Source organism: Mastacembelus armatus, chromosome 17 (genome assembly GCF_900324485.2).
Source record: "Mastacembelus armatus chromosome 17, fMasArm1.2, whole genome shotgun sequence".
NCBI classification, from domain to species: domain Eukaryota; kingdom Metazoa; phylum Chordata; class Actinopteri; order Synbranchiformes; family Mastacembelidae; genus Mastacembelus; species Mastacembelus armatus.
Genome location: NC_046649.1, coordinates 15,901,656 through 15,922,251, shown reverse-complemented (window position 1 = coordinate 15,922,251; position 20,596 = coordinate 15,901,656). Strand labels below are relative to the sequence as shown.

At 39.8% G+C, this 20,596-nt stretch overlaps 1 protein-coding gene across 4 annotated transcripts in view; it reads right to left on the bottom strand.

The window, feature by feature from the left end:
* Nucleotides 1-20,596, bottom strand: part of agap3 (ArfGAP with GTPase domain, ankyrin repeat and PH domain 3) — a 103,799-nt gene that overhangs the window by 4,247 nt on the left and 78,956 nt on the right. For 2 of the 4 annotated variants that reach the window (XM_026313483.1, XM_026313480.1), the window contains exons 13-16: nt 19,036-19,191; nt 9,455-9,609; nt 8,871-8,961; nt 8,514-8,736 (exon numbers count right to left, since the gene is read on the bottom strand). In XM_026313483.1, the coding sequence (XP_026169268.1) occupies nt 8,514-8,736; nt 8,871-8,961; nt 9,455-9,609; nt 19,036-19,191 (625 nt within the window). Of the gene's footprint in view, nt 1-6,274; nt 6,429-8,059; nt 8,166-8,513; nt 8,737-8,870; nt 8,962-9,454; nt 9,610-19,035; nt 19,192-20,596 lie in introns of those variants that run through there. The other 2 variants (XM_026313481.1, XM_026313482.1) reach the window with 2 other exon arrangements.

Genomic DNA, 20,596 nt, shown 5'->3' with positions numbered 1-20,596 from the left:
CTCCTTCACTCCAGCCTGTAGTAGAGAATAGGCTCAGAGAAGGCTCCGTCCTCTATCGCCAGGCAGAATTCTATCTATTGCTCTCCATCTTGACCCTCCGTTTCATTCTCTGCCCACATACAAACTGTCCAAATAAGAAAGAAAAAAAAAAAATCAATATCAATATGTGAATGACTGAGCATGCCCAGTGTGGCACTAACCCTGTGACCCTGTCAGTCAGTGTGATAAGGGGAGCAGAAAGAGGCTGTTGTTTGGATTTCTGGGTGAGTGACAGAAAGGAGAAGGTTTGTACGGATAAGTTAAAGCAGCGACGCTGGCTAGAGTGACAAGGCTCTCGTGGGACTCCCTATCAACGGGCCAAAGCTTAGCAGCACGTACGAACTGACAATCTAATTCATTTCAATTCTATGTCACAATCACAGTAAAAACAAACTCAAACAGTACAACTTCATTAACAAAATCAACCTTTTAGATGAGCAATAGAAGATCACATGAGCACAATATACTGAATTTATCATCATACATTAAAGGCTTGATTCAAGAAATTAAAAACATTTAATTCAAATATAGTGGCCAGTTTCATCATTATGAATCAATGTCAACCAGTGCAGTGGTGTGACTGATGTGTTTTTAATAGTTTATGGAAAACAATGGTGGCCTGTGGCACAGATAAGTAAGTTATACAAGGCTGTGGTTACATGTTCTTGCTAGAAACTTACTAGAAAATCTGTTTTAAAGTGTAAAAAACCAACAGCAAGATCTTCTCCCCTAAACAATGTTCAGATCTAGCTGAAATCATCTAAGAGTGATATTTTAAAATCACAGTGAGTAAAACTAAAACTACTTACATGACTTAAACACTAGAGGTAAATAAGAAAATGTTTTAATTTGGGTGGAATGGCCCTTTAAGCACATCTCCAAAAAGCTCATTTTCAATTACAACAGCTGTTTTACCAGTTGTAACCAGTTCAACATTAGTCACTCTCTTCTATTACGACCTTAGCGGCTCAGTGTCAAGGCTGCCAACTTACCACAGACAGCAACCATTTTCAGACTCATATGTCAGCTGCCAGGCTCACTTCACAGAGCAGTTTGTCTGAGAGCGGAGCCTGGCACCGGCCCTAACTACAGGATTTAAGGATGTGATGGAACAGGGGCAAGCCTTTATCAGTGCCCAAGCCCAGACTGATTAACTGCAACAACACACTACTGGAAGCTCATAAAGTAACCTAACCCACATCTTAATACAGTCTTAAAGCCATTACCTCTATAAGCATATGGATCCATTTTTGTTCTGACCTGGAGGAAAATCTGAAGGAAAAAGTCCTTTACACTGGCACACCATAAGCAAGCCTCTTCTTAAGAATGAGAGTATTATGTGAACAACAATACAACCCTAATGGCAGGCAATTGCAGTTACTTGGACTTTTATGGTGTAAGACCTCAATCAATCCCTGCTCTGTCATTATGTGTGGATAAGCCTGTTAGCAAATAAAATGGCCTTAGAACCAGTGGACTGCCCAGCACAGGAAGGGGATGTCCAGCCCTCCCCTCTGATTTCCGGTGGACTCTTTGAAAATCAGTGTCTTTTTCACTGTCAAAGATCCTCTTGTGGATCCACTAAAGTATGCGTGAAAACTCTATACCTGATGAGGTAATCCAATCTTTAACAAAAACCTAAGTGCGGTTAAAAACAATTGGTAAGAGCTGTTGTCCAAAGTTTGTTTCAGAAAGCTGGACCATGAATGAGAAGCTGAATCCGTAGAGCCCAGTGAATTGATATGAGCTAAATGAGGCAGAAAGTTAGCACCAAGATGTGAAACAAAAAGGCTGAGGAGAGCCATTAGGAAGACGTCAACATCTCAGAAAAGAGCCCTGAGGACACTTTGTTAGTCTCCGCTACAAAATCAGCCCTGAAGACCTGCAGGAAAAAGGCCTCACTCACTCCTGATGCTGAGCTCTAAATTCAACCACAGCTCTGTTTAGATGGTGTGCCTAAAAAAATGGCAAAAGCAGCCAGGCAATGTTTTTTTAAAAACTCTCCAGCTGCTGCCACTTGAAAGACAGAGTGTGAAGGGAAGTGAAATGGTAATCCCGCCTCTGTCTTTTGTTTGAAATAAAAAAACAATCCAAACAGAGGTAGGGTTTAGACAGTCATTGGGAAAACTGAGACTCTTGAAAAGGACACTTCCTCACCACAGGAGGAAGAAAAATAAAATCAGCAGATTTAGCATGTCAAAGTGCCAGGACAGAGTAGGAAGGGGCTAGACAGCGAGAAGAGAGTGAATTTTTACAGCATGAAGGCATAGTTATAAAATTGAACTGATAGTTACTCTTATACACATACATATACAGGCATGGACACTAATTTCCCCACCCTGGCTAGAGTGCATACTTGTTCTAAATTTCACTGTTGCTTAGGGGACAGAGGGGGGCTCAAAGTTCCCAATAAAAATGCCTGTGCCTCTTTAAAACACACAAGCATGTGTTTTGCCACAAACTTCCTCCATAATTTAGAGATATCTCACAGCTAATGATCACTTAACTTTGAAAGAAATCTTAGGCAAACATCAAAATGCTTACTGACTCTAAAGTGGAAATGGGATTCCTGGTGTCCCCTTTCATTTGCCTATGTAGAGCCTTCCTAGATAAAGGCAGTCTTAACAGCAGAGAAAGGCCTCTTTTATAATTCTATTAGAGCTCTGTCCCTTCAGCTCTCTGTTGAGCAATGGATCCTGACTCTGACTTAATTAAGTGGCAAATGGCGGAATGATTCTCCTAAACCCAGCCCACGGAGTCAAGAACACATGACTGAATTCAAATAAAGAGGGACAAACAAGGATAATTAGTCAAGCCTGAAAGACAAAAGCGAACGGGAATTTATAGGCATGGAAGGGAAGCTGAGACGGAGTGGGTGGAGCTAATGGCGGAGTGGCCACAGAATAACCACTCTGCCTGCAATAAAGGTACATTGGTCCAAAGGAAGAGGAGGATGTCCGTCCCACCACCAGCCCATCTTTCAAACACATACTGAGTCCTCCTAAACAATCAAAGCATCTAGAGCTCCTCCTATTTCTCCCTAAGCATCCAAATTCACGGCACACATCAAATAGACGCACTGAAGGGAAAAAAGGGTGGTGTTGGAAGGTTTGGGTTGGGGGGGGGGGCTTTGGGGTTTCACCAGCAGTGAACAGATCTCTCTGTGGGGGTGGGCAACTTGTATGGGACCGATTCCCATGCAGCCAGGAGATACACTTCCACAAACCAAGGGGAGGGATGAGACACAGAGTGAGGAAGAGGGACAGCAGCAAAAAGACAGAGAGGGGGCCGAGAGGGAAACAAGAGAGATGAAAAAAAGCTAACACAACAGGGAAAGAAAGCTGGGCCCCAAAGCATCAAAGGTTGCTAAGGGCAAGAAATGAAGGAGCAACACAGTAAACGCTGTGGCAGAAAGTGCTAAATAAGGAGCCCTTTAGTCCAGTGGGGATAGTGTAAACACGCTCTAAGAATAACGGCTGTTAAAGAATTAAGACAAATATTTTTACAAGTGGAATAGATGCCATGTTTCTTGCTACCAGAGTGCGGTCTTAACAGATGACCAGAATTCAAAAGGTTGTTGTGTTGAGCTCTATAGAGAGGCCAGTAGGAGAGCATCTGGGTGCTGTAGGCAGGCAGAGGGATGAGTTGAATATATTGTGACATTAATGAGGTTGTCAGACTCCTCATGATGGAGCGGCTGTGTTTTTGTGCCAGCAAGACTAACACCCTTAAATGCTCATGCTGTTAACCCCTGCTGAACTCTCGCCTCACATACAAAGCTAAGGGGACAATAACACATCCCCTGTTTGTGTATGCAGCCTGCTCCACGGACATACACATTTCAAAATCTTGTTCACATAAAGGTCATCAATGCTTTTTTTCCTTCCTGTGATCAGACAAGAAGTGAGTAGACTTCACCCAAATTAATCGGTCCTTCTTATATGTCTACCTGGCTCTGAAATTCGGTGGCATGTGGGCAATTAGTGACTGTGTTACAACTTCTCCCACACAGGGCTAATTACTGACCTGTGGGTTTCATTTAGAGAGAGAGAAAGAGAGAGAGAGGGAGGACATGGGAAGACCCAGTCATTCATTTGTCTTAGTTAATTACTCTTCCTCCACCAGGGCTCCTGGCAAGGCCAGCTATTCTAAAAGCTCTTCTGAGATTTGGCATGCCAACACTTCTAACCTGTGAGCAGTCTGGAGGCTTTACTAACATGGAGGACAGAGGCCACTGTGGAAAATTCCTAAAACATGAGTCTTATGGCAACAGCACTGATCTTGAAAATGCAACAAACATATTGGGAGGACAAGCCAAGACTACCAGAGCAGAAGGGGTTAAAACAGACAGGGGGGCAGGTTTGGAGAGGTTAGCGGTGTGATTCATTTTTATTACCACGCAGCCCCTGCAGGCGGCAGGAGTGGCAAATTATTTCTGAAACAAAGTGGAGGGCTCTCATCAGAGCTATTACCTGCCTGTGGCCGAGGGCGCCACGGAGCCTACAGAGGGTGACAGTGAGAGGCCCGCGTCAGTGAGGGATAGCCGTCCACATCCGTCCACGCTCCAGGACATCTCCCCCAAATGAGAATCGGTGTCTGTGTATGTGTGTGTTTTCCTCTGTGTGTGCGTGCCAGTAGAAACTAAGGGTAAGGGTAAGTTAGTCGATGGACCTCCCCCACAGTATCTGTCAAAATAGTCTGTGGTGTTTTTTGTCACAAAGATGCCAGGCAATTAGAGGTGACGCGCAAAACACAAAGACTCCCAGGTGCTAATTAAAAGAACAACTCCCTTCCAATGCGCAGACTGCAGACATCAGCCACAACGCTGAACTCCCACAAATTTATTATTACAGATTTAACTGTGGCCTGGCCAGGTCTAACTCAGCACTTTCTAATGAGACACCTATATAAACAGTAATAAAGTGTAACTAGTACCTTTTATTAATGGTTAATAAATCATGAATTCCTAGATCATTTCTAAGTCATTAATGAGCACAATTCTGCGTTGCCAAGTTGTGAAAAACCCCTTTGGCTGTTTCCAACATCTGACATTTTGCCTTCTGGAAAGGGGCTGCATATGATCTGCATCAATATCCACCCATTTTTAAGAAAACATTAACACAACTGCAGACTTGAGAATTGAAAACCTTTATTGGTTAATTATTAACATTCCAAACTGCAGACCTTATTAGATTGTAAGAAGACCATGAGCATTTATTAAACCACTACCAATATTTAAGACTGCACTATTGTCAAATAGAAAAAAAATTGACCTGAATGAAAGGGATTTTTCACAGCCTGGTTGTCTGGTTTGAATGGTTAATAACTGATCTAAAACACATTAGCAAATGATTTATTAACTGTTATTAAAGCTATTAGTTACAGCTGTTAAAACATCTCATAAAAAGGTGACTCATTGAAAAATGGTACCATGCATTCCTCTGTCTAAAATTACTTGATAGAGTGACATGCATGTACATTTACTTAGATATAAACATGCTTCCCATTGCAGTGCCTGTAATCAGTCTGATGTACACCAGTAATTTCATTGTTGCTGTGCGGATCTGCGTATGACAAATTAATATATTGTGCACCTTCTATCCAGAATATCATAAACTAAACCAATCTTGTGGATGAATGCTTTTAAGTTAAATCTCAAAAATGCAAGGGGTAAAACTAGCCTTGCAGGAGACATTCAATCAGACACAGAGTTGATATTCAGGTAGTTACTGAATCGTTTAGATTACGTGTCACTAATGCTTAGTGGGAGTCGGGAGCCATATACTGGCTGCCCAGGTGCCATCACAAAACTGCCGCATGTCACCAATAAGACACAATTAAAATCCTCTCATATTTGCTCCACTCAAGGTAAGAGCAGCATAAACTGAAAGACAGTCAGGTGATAATTTGTTGAGTAGAAAGAAAGAAAAAAAATTGCATTTTTATCAAGCTGGTTTCATCAGTCATGATATACCAAAATAATTTGGTATTAACGTATTCCCCAGAAGGATTCACTATTCTATCAGCAGCAAAATCATCAGCATTTCAATAACCAGTGGCTATAGATGATATCCACAACAGCTGTTTTTTTGTCTGAGGATTAGTTATGCTGCAAATGAGATTTATTGTTCCAAAGTAAAAACTAATGGAGATGCTGCTGCAGGACGAGATCGGATTTTTTAGACAATGAAGAACCTTCCTGCTCGAGGCGACGTGGCACTGACAGTGGTAGGGAGAGGAATCAACATCAATAATCTTTCATCAAGTCCACACTGGAGCACTTTAGCACAGATACCATTCAATAAATAACTGTAGGCCATCATTCAGTTCTGAAGTGGCCGGAGAATGGAGGATGGATGCGGGAAGAAAGGCATGAGACCAGCATTGGACTAAAGGAACAATGAAAGACATTTGCAAAAAAAAAAAAAAAAGCATTTTAGTTAGCATTTCTTAACAATCAATGTTTTTCAGTGGTGCCAGTACATGCACATCAAAGGTCTTTTCAGATGCCAAGAACCACAGTATACAACTAGTTTTTTGTGTTGTAGTTGCTCATTGTTCTTCGCAGTTAAGTCACCCTTATGTTATGTAGTTATGGTAGTGCTAAACCATTAAATGTACCTAGCTCCTGAGAAAGCTGCTACTGTCATAGGTGCCCTACAGGATATGTTTTCTTAAACAGTGATATTAGTCACTGTAATTGTGCCTCCTGTCCACACTGGTTCAGAAAAGAACAGTTAATCAGTTCAGTTCTGCTTGGGTCAATCGAATCAAGTTAAAATCCTCAAAAATCTAGTCTTTTCACGCAAAGTTCAACTCTTAAATTTCATTACCATAGATTTAAGGGGCGGTTTTCTCATGTGACATTAAGGTCTTCCTAGTCATTTAGAGTTTTTTTCCACACTGTCAAAAACAACAATGAAAGACTCCCTGCACAGCTGCCATAATGATAATTAATTATTTAGCTATTCATATTTTTTAACAAATTTAACAGTTCACTTTGAACAAATGTTAGACAACATGTTTCCAGAAGAGAGATCTTCATATTGCTTGTTTTATGCAACCAATGTTGTAAAATCCTAAAGTGTTCAATTTACAACAAAACTACATCCAGCGATTTTGCTGGGAAAAAAAATGGTTTAACAAACTCAATACTCAGCACTAAAGAGAAATGTAATAGCTAAAACTACAAGGAAACATTCTTAGGAGAACACATACCTCCACTGAATACAAATTTGATTTTTGCTGAAAATACATCTTATGATTCCATCTGATGACATTAATATTTAATGGCATCACAGCACACATCAGTGTCTGTTCTAATCATAGTATTTTATAATATATGTATTATTTTTAAGTAAGAATAGCTGAAGCAACAGTAGTAGAAGTAACTACAAAAAAGAAACTATGTCTTGTTGGAATGTTTCTTAAGAAAGTTAGAAAGCTGTAATGTTAAAACAGTCTGATGCCACCAGGGAGACCCTACAGACAGACTTTGCTGTGACAGACAGAGTGATGATCTGGCCCAGTGTGATGGATATGTGACAGGGCAGCTTGGGGCCCGAGGGCCTGGCTGTTGGGGTGGGGTTTGGCCATAATGGTGTGCTTAATTACCTGCACAGCCACACAGCAGGTCATTAGTCAGACTGGGACGCTAGGTCTAACCTGTCACCAAGAGATAAACAATCCTCCTACCAGATCTGGGTAACACAGAGGAAAGGGAACAGATATCCGTCAGGGTAAGTTAAAGCATGGCAGTATGGGGTAAGTGACAAAGTGCAATTTAAGAGATACATATTAAAGAGATGGAAAGTGATTTGTTAGTATCCAAAAGGAAAAATAAAATGAAAATTGTGGTACAGTAACTTGTAGTCATTCTCAAAAAATCCCCATTCTTACTTACTATTAAACGTACATCTGATATCGAGCAGGAGCAAAGAGTTTTGGCTGGTTTTGGATGAGGCTGAGATTGTAGCTGAGATTCTAAGATCATTTCTTGATTATTGCTTACATGTGAACTGACAAACTTGATGGATTTGGAGCTAGTCATGGCATTTATCAGGTAAGTGTAAAACTATGTCACACACAACACTCCTTTCATAAATTATGAGTTTCATGTTGAGGCACTAGAGGAACACACAAGACAACAGATACCAAGGTGGAAATATTAGATACTGTATCCTAAAATGAGGAGACGAGTGCATGTCAACAAAGACCTGACTTTGGCATTGTGACTACTGTGTACAGGGTAGTCTCATACTGAAATGTAAAATACTCTAATTCATAGCTAAACAAATGACATTCATGGACCCCTGGTTCTTCTTATAGAGCAATTTTCACGTGTGAAACACCTGTGCTGAAACGTGGGTGGCTAATAAATAGCAGCTAATGGAGAGAAGACAGTGCTGGCTTCTTATTCTGTAATCTATGAATGCTTCATTAAGCAGCAACTTTATTATCAAAAGGATTCTAACCTGGTGCTGTCGCTCCCCGGCTTGGTGTAGCCCTCCAAAGCACCCTCCCACACGCTGTTGGCCATCGTGTTACCAATGGCAGTCATCACCATGCTGAGCTCCACCGGCCAGTCGTCCAGGTCCAAGGAGCGGACACGAGACAGGTGGGTGCCCAAGTTCCTGTGGATGCCTGAACACTCGATGCACATCAAGGCACCAAGGTTCAAACTGGCCCAGTCTGGGTCTGCAGGAGACAGGATAGAAAATAATTCAATTCTTCTTTACTTACAAACTATTCGTTATTTCCTTTTTATGAACTTTCTACATCTGGGTCTCTATTAATAACAAATCAGTAGTTGTGGTGTAAATTATACTCACTGGGTGCATCACAGTCCACACAGAAGCTATTCCCTCTCACATTTCGTATGGACTGAATGGCCATTGCATCGCTTTGGCTGCCTAACCGAGACTGTAAGGAATGAGGGAGAGAACACGTCAGCAAGTACTAATCATCGCAAGGGTAAGAAAAGGCAAACAATTACAGCTGGACTCAAATTATAGACAACCAGTGAGGTGGGCAGACGAACAGGTTTCAAAGTTTTAGGAAAAGACTGAGGCAGAGAAAATATGAATATGAAAATGAGGCTGTGTCTCCCCAGTATGCTGACACAAGCCGTGTTCTAGCTCTGATGTCTGTCAGTTCTAATAAGAGATCCCCCACACTGTGGTGCACCTGTCTGACAACCTCCCACATGTGACAGCTTGAAGTGGGGGAAGGAGGGGCTGGGGGAGGGCACAAAAAGGGTTGGGGAGAAAGGGAAAAGAGGAATGTAAATGAAGCAGCAGAATTGTACAATGATGATGATGAAGATGATGATGATAATGATGATGCTGTGATTGGATGATAATCGCCAGACTCGTCCACTTCTCCTAGTATTTCATGATCATCCTTCATGATGTACCTTGTTCTTGATGCTCTCACAAGACTGCAGGCTGGCAAAGATCTGGCTCTCAATCGCTTGGACCCACAGCTCCCTCTCCTCATATGTAGATGCTTCAAAGTTCCAAGTCTGACCCGTCAACGACACAATGATGAACTCAAAGGAATCCTCTTGCTCTGGAAAACAAAAGTAAACAATAAATTTACTTTCAGACTTAGTCTGGAGAGGAAAAGGCTACTTGTATGTTTTGTGCTGAAATTCCTGGGTGAGTCCTTGGGCACAGGTTTCATCCGTATTACAAATTCACATCTGTATGGTAGAAAATCAGCACCTGTCACCCCACCGAAGGGGCGCACATTAGCTGGAGCAACACGCATGCCGGTTGTGCAATCTGACTCTGCAAGTCAGCGGCACAGCTCAGTGATTGAGGCCCATCCACGCACCGATGCACGATGGAATGGGCTTCTGTTAAACTCAGCAACATTCAAATGATTTCTTGGCACCTTCTGTGCTCCCTGCCACTGCTGATGCCTCAAATCTCCAGCTAATAGACGTCCTTATTGCTTTTAGGCAGTGGCTTTTTAAACATCATCACAACTGCCAAACATCAACACAACAATTTTCTGAAATTATCATTTGAAAATATTCTGATCACCCTAGCAATGATAACCATGCAGATTTTCTGTTCTAAAACAAATGAAAAATAAGGATTGTGGATACCCCCCATTGTTAATGGGTTTTAGAACCAGAGGGAATATACAAGAAAGATCCTCAGCTGGAATCAAAGGATTGTTACGATTACAGGATACCGTATGTGTCATAACTGCTAAGCTACTGTAACACTTGAAGTGCATTTTTGAGATACCATAAAATGCCATAAAAAGCCAAATAAAAGATGTGGTGATGCAACAATATGCAGGTTTGCTTTGAGCAGCACAGATTGAGGCAAAGATGCACTGTGAGAAATTTTTTGTGAAAACAACTTTACTTCATGAATGTACAGAGAAGACAGTAAAAACATAAATTTAAATAAAAGCTGAAGGAGTTCCTATTATGTTCTGACTCCTTTACATTTGAGCTGTTAAATCTAAAAAAAAGTTTATACTACCTTGCTAATTTCTGCAGTTTATGTATTGTACTTTGTAAATAATAATAAAAGTTATCCACTAAGCTAACCTGAGCTAACTAGCTGTTTGTGCTAAATGAATGTTATTTAACATGTTTTCATAGTAAAATGTGAAAAATAATGGTACATTTCTTGCCTTGTAAAATTCTTAGGTGTTAAATACTTTGTTAGTTTACAATAGTCTCTCTACATTTATGAGGGTAACTTTGGGTCTTACACCGTATAATATGCCTATTGTCTGAAAAAAACACATTCATTCTTTATATTTAAAGTAGAAGAAAGATTTTCTACTGTTGATGCCACGGTTTGGCTGCTCCAGAATAAACATCTATATTTATTTATTAAATTCATTTGCTGTTTCTTGATATAATGCAAATGACATAACAGTTTAGCTCAAAATGGCTTTGAAAACTGTGAATCAGCAGTGGTTTTGGCTTTGTGTGTTTAACTAAAATTTATGAAAATGTCACCTGTCGTTTTCAAACAAGAGGTCTGACACAACATATGTTCCAACACATGTTATAATGGCTCTGCTGTTCAGAAGCAATTCATTAACTCCGTACTGTACAATGTGACTCGTAACATCTCTGGTCTCTATGCACATGCTTGAGCTGAAACCCAAATGATTTGTAATTACCTAATTATGTCTATGCAAATAGTCATCTCATTTGCATAAACCATGTTAGGAGGACTGGAGGCAAGTAGACACAAGGGGAATGTTTTTTCCTGTGTAGCTCTGATCCACTATGTTCTGGAAATAGTTCTGCTGATATGCTATTATTATGCTGTATTAATTACATGTTGATATCATTTATCATTAATAGAAGTTATATTACAAAGCAAAGATTGTCCATAAAATATTAATGTTAATTCTACGGTAAGATAAAAAAAAAAAACAATAATGGCAATCCCAATTATGATATATAACTATAAAATATATCACCCAATCAAAGAAATGACTATACTTTATATTTATAATCAATTTACCCTCTTTGGTGTGAGAATCAGCCCTGCACTGTTAAATGACAGGTGTCTGACGGACGCGTCTAATGTAGCAGTCGCTGTGCAGCGGAGGAGGGCCATCTCTTCAGGGGGAAAGCAATAATCCAATTAGCTCGACACCGACTTCAATTATCTGATTTAGTTTGTGGAATCGACTACAGGTCACAGAGAATCAATAAAGACTTGGAAGCCTCTTTATTTAGACTTACAGTGAGAAAAGACTTTCTGGGGGAGTCATATTTTAAAGCACTAGGATTAAAATATGGAAACATCTTCAATTTATGAAATACAAATGGCCATGTTATGGGAACCTAAAAACTAAAGAGTACAAAGCAAAAAATGGAAAGAAAATTATTTTTTAAAAAAAGCTTGATGAATTGGAATACATTGAGAAGAAATACATTTTCTTGTCCAATATACCTTCAGGTACAATAACTAATGCATTTGATTATAATTTGTGTTTCTCAGACTCAAATGTTGTTATACTTGTGTTTTCATCATTTTAAAAACCTGAACAAAGCTAATTATTCTGTTGGCTGCCCAGGCAATAAATTGGAGGCATTAAAACACTTTCATTATGGAGATTAAAAAAGCAATGGATGGCTGATTTCTTAAACTGATGAGTATACAAGGGAAAACAAATCTAATTCTCCATGCATAGTAATGCACATGTGAGACCTACAGTAGCCACTAAAGAGATAGAAGACCATGTGCAGCAGGAATCTTTATGTGTGACACAGGTATTGTCATTACAAGCAGCTCCAGCACACTCATATTACTTTTTAATGTTGTCCACAGTGTGGCAATTCAGCTCCATAAACCAAAGTAATTCTGTTCCACGCAGGTGTGATGCTGAGGTCAAAGTGTTCGTTTTACACACTGTAAATCTAAGCATGAACAATGTGTCAGAGCTATCGTACAGGAATCTGCCATGATGAGCTTGTAAAGGGGCCATTAGTGCAACTGTTATTATTCAGTGGTTGCAGTTAGCAAATGGCTAGAGAGGAACGATCACCTTGTCACATTAACATGAGCATTAACCTCCTGACCATATCTATCTGTGAGCCAACGATCAACAAGTTCGCACCAATTAGAAATAAATTAACACAGCTCTGCCAGTGGGCGGACAAGAAAGAAAACAATTTAAGGCAATGGAGGAGCCAACTGTGAAGAATGAGTGAAATATGATTTTTCCTTAATTAACATGGAATAATAAAAAGAAAATCAGAGTGTAATGGCCATAAAGCAACAAAGAGGAAGAATAGATAAAGATACACATTGTCCACATTTACATGGATCATTAAAACAGTTCGAGATCCTGTCAGCTACACATGTTGGTGATCATGGGGCTTCCAGCAGATTTTACACATTTTAAGTAAAATATTACACAATTTAAAAAGCGAGTGAGTACAATTACTTGTCAACTTTATTTAGGTAGAGTTCTGAGCTTCTCTACTTGCGTATTTTTGTTTCATACTACTGCTAGTCCACTAGATTTCAGAGGGGAACACTTATTTTTATCCCACTAAAATTAGCTGACATCTGTAGATACTAGTCATTAACAAAAATCTCATCAATAGCTACAATCCATTGTTAACACAACACAAATCAAAGATACATGTCATGTTCAGGTTCTTTTTAAAAGTTTGCCATCTAGCAGCAATAATTAACATGTAGTTAAGGCTAAGGCTGGGATGATCACAGTAGAGGAGAAGTAGAGGTTAGTACTGTAAGTACTTCAGGACTTTAAGGACTTTAGATGACCTTCACAGTCATGATTACAAAAACTAAAATGTAAGATTTAAGGCTTTCACACAGTGACTATCGACTTGAACTGGAAAATAAGCAGCGGTCCCACGTGACAAACCCGACCTCCTCCCTACATGGACTGTGTCACTATATTTATTATGTTACCTGCTGCTCTGCTTTTCTCCTTTGACTATAGGGTAGTTTTTTTTAGAAAAGGCAGTCTCATAAAACCCTACTCAATGCAAACAACTGAATAATATGATAATTACTTTGATACTTTAAGCACATATTGCAGATTTTTTTTAAGCACTTGCTTAACTAGGATTTTCAATGCAGTACTTTCACTTGGAAAGTAGTACTTTCACATGGCTTCAGACTGATTTTTTTTTTTTTTTTAGGTAAGGGATCCTCTTCCACTACATACTGGCTGCAATTTAGGGAAAATCTTACTCTTGTTAAAATATTTGACATGTTGTGCATTATAAAACTATTTGTTTTACCTGAAAATACACTGGAACCAGAAAAGAACTGAGGGTGATCTAAGGATGTGATCCCTCTGTCACTGTGTATGTGTAGCAGATGCACCGCTGAGGACCTGTGGACCAGATTAGCACCTCAGGGGTTTGGTGCTGAGCACAGCTGTGCTGTCTATACGGCAGGCAGCAGCACAGCAACTATTCTGTCTAAGCCTCTCAAAAGACCTCTAGAGACTGGTGTGACAATCCGTTGGAAAGGACTTTGCAAACAGCTCTTAGCCTTGAGGACTTCTTTTTTTATCCATTTCACTGAACACTTGGCTGAAATGATGACAAGGTGCAGAGGTATACAAGGTGAGCTATTGTTTTGGTGAGTAGGATGTGTTGTGTCGTATGCAAGCATCAGGCAGTCACTTAAAGAAGTGCTTGCCGTTCCTGTGAATTAACGAGCAGTTGGGAAGAACAGGCCAAGGCGGTGCCATCTGTAAATGTCACAGGCACTGCTTGCTCATTTTACACATCATTAAAGCCAATATTCCTAACCTGTATCAGAGCAATCAGGAGCAGGCCATTACTGCGACAGGGGCCCCAGGGGAACCACGACCAAACTCAGAAAGAAGAGAGCAGGGAGGGAGAGAGAGATAGAGCACACTCTTTATCTATCTGACACACATATACACACACTTCAGCACACTTTTACATGCACACGCACATGCTCAAACAAAGAAGGAGCACACCTTCCAACAATAAACAAACACATGAAATCAGCACCAATACCACTACCCTAATAGCTAGTGCACTTAACAACAGAGCAGAATGAAAACAGGACCAATTATACATGTATCTGTGGGCAGTGTGTATAGAGCCCAAATGAGAATCTTGTTATTCCTTTCCCTCCATACTGTGGCGCTCAGAAAGCTAAGCCATTACAAGAGTGGAGGCTCCAGGGACAGCTTTCGGAAATGAGAGCGAGTCGGGGAGTGACAAAACAAAGTATTGAGATAAACACCCACCATTAGCACAGGCAGTTAAACCTCCATTTCCTAATCCTCAGCTGGACTCCAGAGGATATTAACCCTTAGTTTACTAAGGTGCAGGACAATAGGATACTGGATTAAGTTGGCCTCTCAGTGTAAACTTAACATTATCATTGATCCACAGATGGTGCAGGTTATTTTGTAGCGTAGAGCCGTATGAGTGCAAGATCTCTTGTTACAGTCAAGCTATGGATGAGTCAGGAAGATTTTGCCATACGTTGTTTGCTTCTGATCTAAACCCTGAAGAAGTAATTTAGTGTAAGACAGCTAAAGGCTAAGAGTAAATGCCTTTGGCCTATAGTGCTTGTTGTTGTATTAGTTAAGAGGAAGAAACTGAATGTTTTTCCCCAAGAAACTTTGTGTGATTAACACACACACACACTATGTGATTATTGTAAACTTTTCCTGCCTCAGCCTCCAGACTATAGTTGAGATGCACAGACTTCAGTTGTTTCCACTTCAGAATTAAGCAAGTCTCTGACAATTACTGTAGGTCTTATTGAGCTGGAGCAGTTATTAGATGCACATTATACATTTACAACTGTAAATTTTCTGCCTGCAATTGTACTAACTTCTCTGCTCCAAGCTTGAGTTTGCCATGTTGTGCTTTCAGTATGTTTTTTTAAGCATGCAGAACCCTTGAGGTTGTTCTGAGAATATTCAGGACTGTATTTGTCATTGTTTTAAATGGTTGCAATAATAATAAATTTACATTTGCACCAAGCAAGCATATTTGTCCACTCCCATGTTGATAACAGTAATAAAAAATGGTTTATGCAAAATTTAAGGTACATTTAGAACTGATAAAAAATGTGCAAATTATTTGCCACTAATCACAAGCTAATCATAGACTTCATGCAATCAAATGTGATTAAATTATTTAATTGATTGACAGCACTAACATGACTACTATGACTATTTTAATGATTTTGGCTAATTCATCCAAAATCTTCCAGTCCAAGTACCAGCAAGTAGAAATAATGGAGCAACATTACTTTTGGATGATGCTCCTCATGCTCATCTAATGGAAAATGATCTTTTCCATTCTTAACATTTAACCTTTATCAAGACTGTGAGCTCAAACTTACTAGTTTGCATACTCATGAGCTGCTCTGTGATAAAAAGCTAATGTTATCACCATCCTTCTAGGATTCTATTTAAATTTTGAAATCCACGTTCTTTAAACACCAAAATGATTCCCATTCTTCTCTAATTGCTGATATAGTCCAGTGGAGTACTTTCAATCACTTTAAATCATTTTATCAAATAGTGAAATAAAATTAAGTGTTGATTAAAATTTGTTATTGAATGCTTAATTAAATAATATATAATAATTTTATAATATTATCTATTTAACATGGGTTTTAAGTAGTTTAAGAAGTAATTAACATAAACAGTGAGTTCTTTATATAGTGTGTGTCTTGCAGTACAAGTAATGCTTTCTTTATTCTGGTATCCTCTGTTAAAATCCTTTTGTATTTTTCATCAAAATGTGCAAAAATAAAGTCTAATGAAATTTGGTTTGATTTGATGTCTATATATTGAAATTCCAGATTAAATCAAATCTTGTAATGGTGATGTAAACACATTAAAATGATTCAGGCAAACATTTAGCTCGTACTTTCCACCCTGGTATCTAGGACCTTAGCATGAGTAAATATCTTCATCCATAAAATGTAAATCAAAAAGGAGGACCTTACATTTAACCCTTCATTCCAGCACCTTCCTTTATGCTCACATTGGACAAGCTAAAACCCCCCAGAACAATAAGCATTTGATACACTTCCTTTAAAAGAGAAATACATTAATGATGCTCCCTGACAGTCTGCATTAATCAGAGGAGGCTCCCCCTGAACACAACTCTTTATCGGCCATCGATTTTCCAGTGGGTTTATGGCGAGCGACACACCGAGAGAGCTCGTCGCCGGGCAGCTGCTGGGAAACACATTACGGGGCTGTCAGTTGTCTCGCCATGCATCCTGCATCATTCTTTAAGCACATGAGAAGTTCATTACACCACACAGCTCTGACAGTGCATAGGATATTAGGGACTGTGTCCATTGTGCATATCCTTGGTGTAAGCGAAGCATCATAGGCATAGAGAAAATTCAAATGCAGCTTTAAGTTGGATTGAAATGAATATCACTTTGCATCAATTTCACCTAAATGCATTTTAAAGAAAATACAATGATTAAATGTGATTTTAAAGCTATTAGCTGGATTTACAAGGGCCATATCAAACCTATTTGAAAGCTTATGTGTAATTACTGTCTGTCATTAAACTTTCAGAAATGCATTACTGAACTTGAGGGTATAACATATCTAGGATTTTCTGCTGCTTCAGCAGCCATGTAGAAGTACCTTGCTATGTACTGTGGTGCGTGCCTTATTTGAAAATGATGGTGCAACAGTTTCTCCTAGCTCCCTTGTATATCCCACATGTCCAATATTGACCAAAATGATTTCTCACCTTAAAACTCTCATGCTGTTTTGATTTATGATGCTTCAAACTACTAAAATTAAATTTCAGCCTGCATTGCATGCTTCTGATTGCCCCGTAAATGAGATAAACTGATAGCAATTTATTTAAGGATCCCACCTCTCCTTGCCTTCCATCCCCCCCCCCCCCTGTTCTTAAGAGAATACACAACTCACATCCCAAACTTGGACGAATCCAATATTTAAGTGCTATGACTATATTCCAGAGCATTCAGCAGAACAGACAAGTTGATACTAATAGAAAAGCTCACAGAGAACGATGAGAGAGATAGAAAACAATGTGCGTGTTTGATGACGTGAGAAACATTCAGAATCTGCCTCCTGCAGCCTGATTACACTTAGACTTTCTCCTCAGGAAGTCCAGGAGTGATCTGACTTAAATTATGCCAACCTATGTAGGATGTTATCGATGAGATGTGATGATGCTTGATAATGCCAGCCATCATTCATTCAAAGCCTTAATGTGACTGTGTAATGCTGTCAGGAGATGCACATTAAGAGCTAAGTAATGTCAAATAAAACTGAAGTAATGGACAGCTTTACAAAAGACAAGGCTTGAACAGAGGTTTACTACTTCTATAAATACATCATAACTCATGATATACTATGAAAATATTAATAATGATGCCTAATGTGAACTACTTGCCCCAGTATGACTACCACTACTGATGCCGATGTGACATACTACTCTGCTATTAGACGAGATGCTGATGATGTTCACTATAAACAACAATGTGGTCAACAGACCCATTCAGACTTTAAAGAGAATCTGTCAGAGCCCATGATAAAAAAGTATAATGATTATAAATGCTAAGCCCCATTTAGGGGACGTCAGTGCCATTGTTGTTGTTATCCAGCGTATCAATCTTGTTGATTGATCATTGCACTCTGGTGACATCAGTTTTATGGCCTCTGAAATGCGTCTCAGTGTTTTCACAATGCCATCCAATTAGGGTACTCCATTCATCACTGGGCTGCAGAATCATTATTAATTGGGTGGAGAGCTGACTGCCACTCCCCTGCTGAGGAGGGCCACGGCTTCTGGAGATCAGGCCATTCATCCGATGGTAAAAGAAATGGGGGCTGCGAGGGTGTACTGTGCAGGGGGCCACATAGAGATAGCAAACTACACACCTTTAAGTAGTTCATAGGCATTTTCAAAAAAAAAAAAAAAAAAAATCAGTGTTAGCACTATGCTGAAGGTGTTAATTCATAGAAATAAGCATCTTTTTTATAGTTGAATGTAAATAATTTTTCACTTTTTTTCTCTAATTTTGCATCGACATTCCTCTTGACTCTTCTGATCTACACAGTGCCATTTACCACTTCCTTTTATCTGTGAGTTAGGAGCTTCATCGGGAAGGAGTAATGCTCAGGTCTGCCCTATTTTTCAAAACAGAGCCAACTCATGTCCAGATGTAAACACTAACAAATAGTGTCATCTGTGCACCTCCAGGGATTTGATCCCTCACTGGCTTCCCAACAGTGAAATCTGCCAATTGTGTTGGTCGGTAAGCACAATCAAATTTTGCATGCTAAAGTAGCTGAAGCACCTTGCAAACACTTCATTTTAGTAGCCTACTGATGCCCTTGTACTCTCTCCCATCTTTATGAAGTGTCACATTTAGGTTTTGTACTTTCTCATGAACAGTTTTGTTTTTGTTTCAGAACTTTTGTCAGTTTTAAACTGGAGCCAAAAGGACTATGCTGTACCTTCATTGCCTGCAGATAAGCCATCTGGTTTTGTGATGCCCGTGCTCTTTTTCCGTCTGTGTTTCTTGCGGTTGGCATGAGGTGAAGGAGGTGGCTCAAGTTTAGGACTGGTGGCACTGCCCACATTGGAACTCACAGGATCACTCATTCCATTAGCTGAAAAAAGATAGACAGGAAAAACAATCATTATGTTAATGTAAAATAAATACATTTTTTTAAGGATATATTGCCCAAATATAGTGGATAGGTCTAATTTTCACTGTCACTAATTGGTGTTTGCAGTTCCATGCTACTAACCAGTGACAACTCCACAATCTTGCATAGCCACAGAAATCTTGAAACAACTAAATAAAGATTATACTGTACACGAATGAAAGTGGACAAATTGCTGTCTAACTTTAAAACTGCCAATGGTAAAAATGAAGAGAAACAATTCAATGAAGAATGGACTGTAAATTCATCTCCCAATTACCTCACAAACTGAAAACTGACAGTCCAGTATGGAGAAAATGATGTATGACTATAAAAACAAAACTCACATACTGTATGTGGTGTGTCTGTTGCATAAGCAGAGTACAAACTGGGGCAGATTTGAAAAATGGGAAACTATTCCTTTAAAAATACACTTCAGTTTCAGTTAGAACATCCTCCAAAAGTGAGGGAGGATATGTGCTATTATCCATCAAATGTATGAATACATGAATCATTTTGAAAAGACACTGAGTATGAATAATGAATGACATTGTTGAAAGCTTCATGTAAAGTAGATGCAGACTTGTCACATCCCAAAAATGTGTCTACAACAGTAAGAGTTAGAAATGGCTTTGAGTGCTCCAAAAGTAACTGTGTGGCTCTGGCTTTAGATAGAGTGAAGGACAGGTGTGGGGCTATGAGTGAACAAATGGTTACCTAAGTTAGCCTGCAGCAAAGCTCTCTATATGGCTGTCTGAGAATGACAGGGGGCTAAGAGCTGGCTTTGTTTCTTGTAAGTGATTTTATAAATGTGATATTAACCTGTGCTACCGTTGGGCAAAGGAATAGGAGGGATGGGATGATAGGAGGGGGTTGTCAGCTTGCCATCCCTCTGGTTTCCTGACATTTGACATCACTTTCCCTTCTTTTCCCCCTCCGGATGCCATTATGAATCTGGGAGCGGGGGCCAGGGGCCTCAGGGAAACGGGGAGGGAGGGCCAGTAGATGGGCCCCATATTGCTCTTCTCTTACCACCCTGTGTGGTGCTGGCAATCTCCTCCATTGTCTCCCATCAAAAGCTCATTGTAGTGTGGCAAACTCCATTCATTTCCCTGTGCACCATCCCAGCCCCAGGGGTGGAGTGCAGGAGGACAAGGGGCTCAGGGATTATTGCTGTTGTCGTTGCCAGTTGCACATGCTATAATGTGCGGCACTGTGCCATTAGCCAGTGTACAACATTAGGCCTAATTCGGTCATTACCTTTAGGGAGATGGGGCTGTCTTAGAGGAGTAAGATGGGCTCAGCAGGGGATTGAAGATGCTAACGGGAGGGAGTGGGGGGCTCCAAGGGCCCAGGGATGCATTCTTTG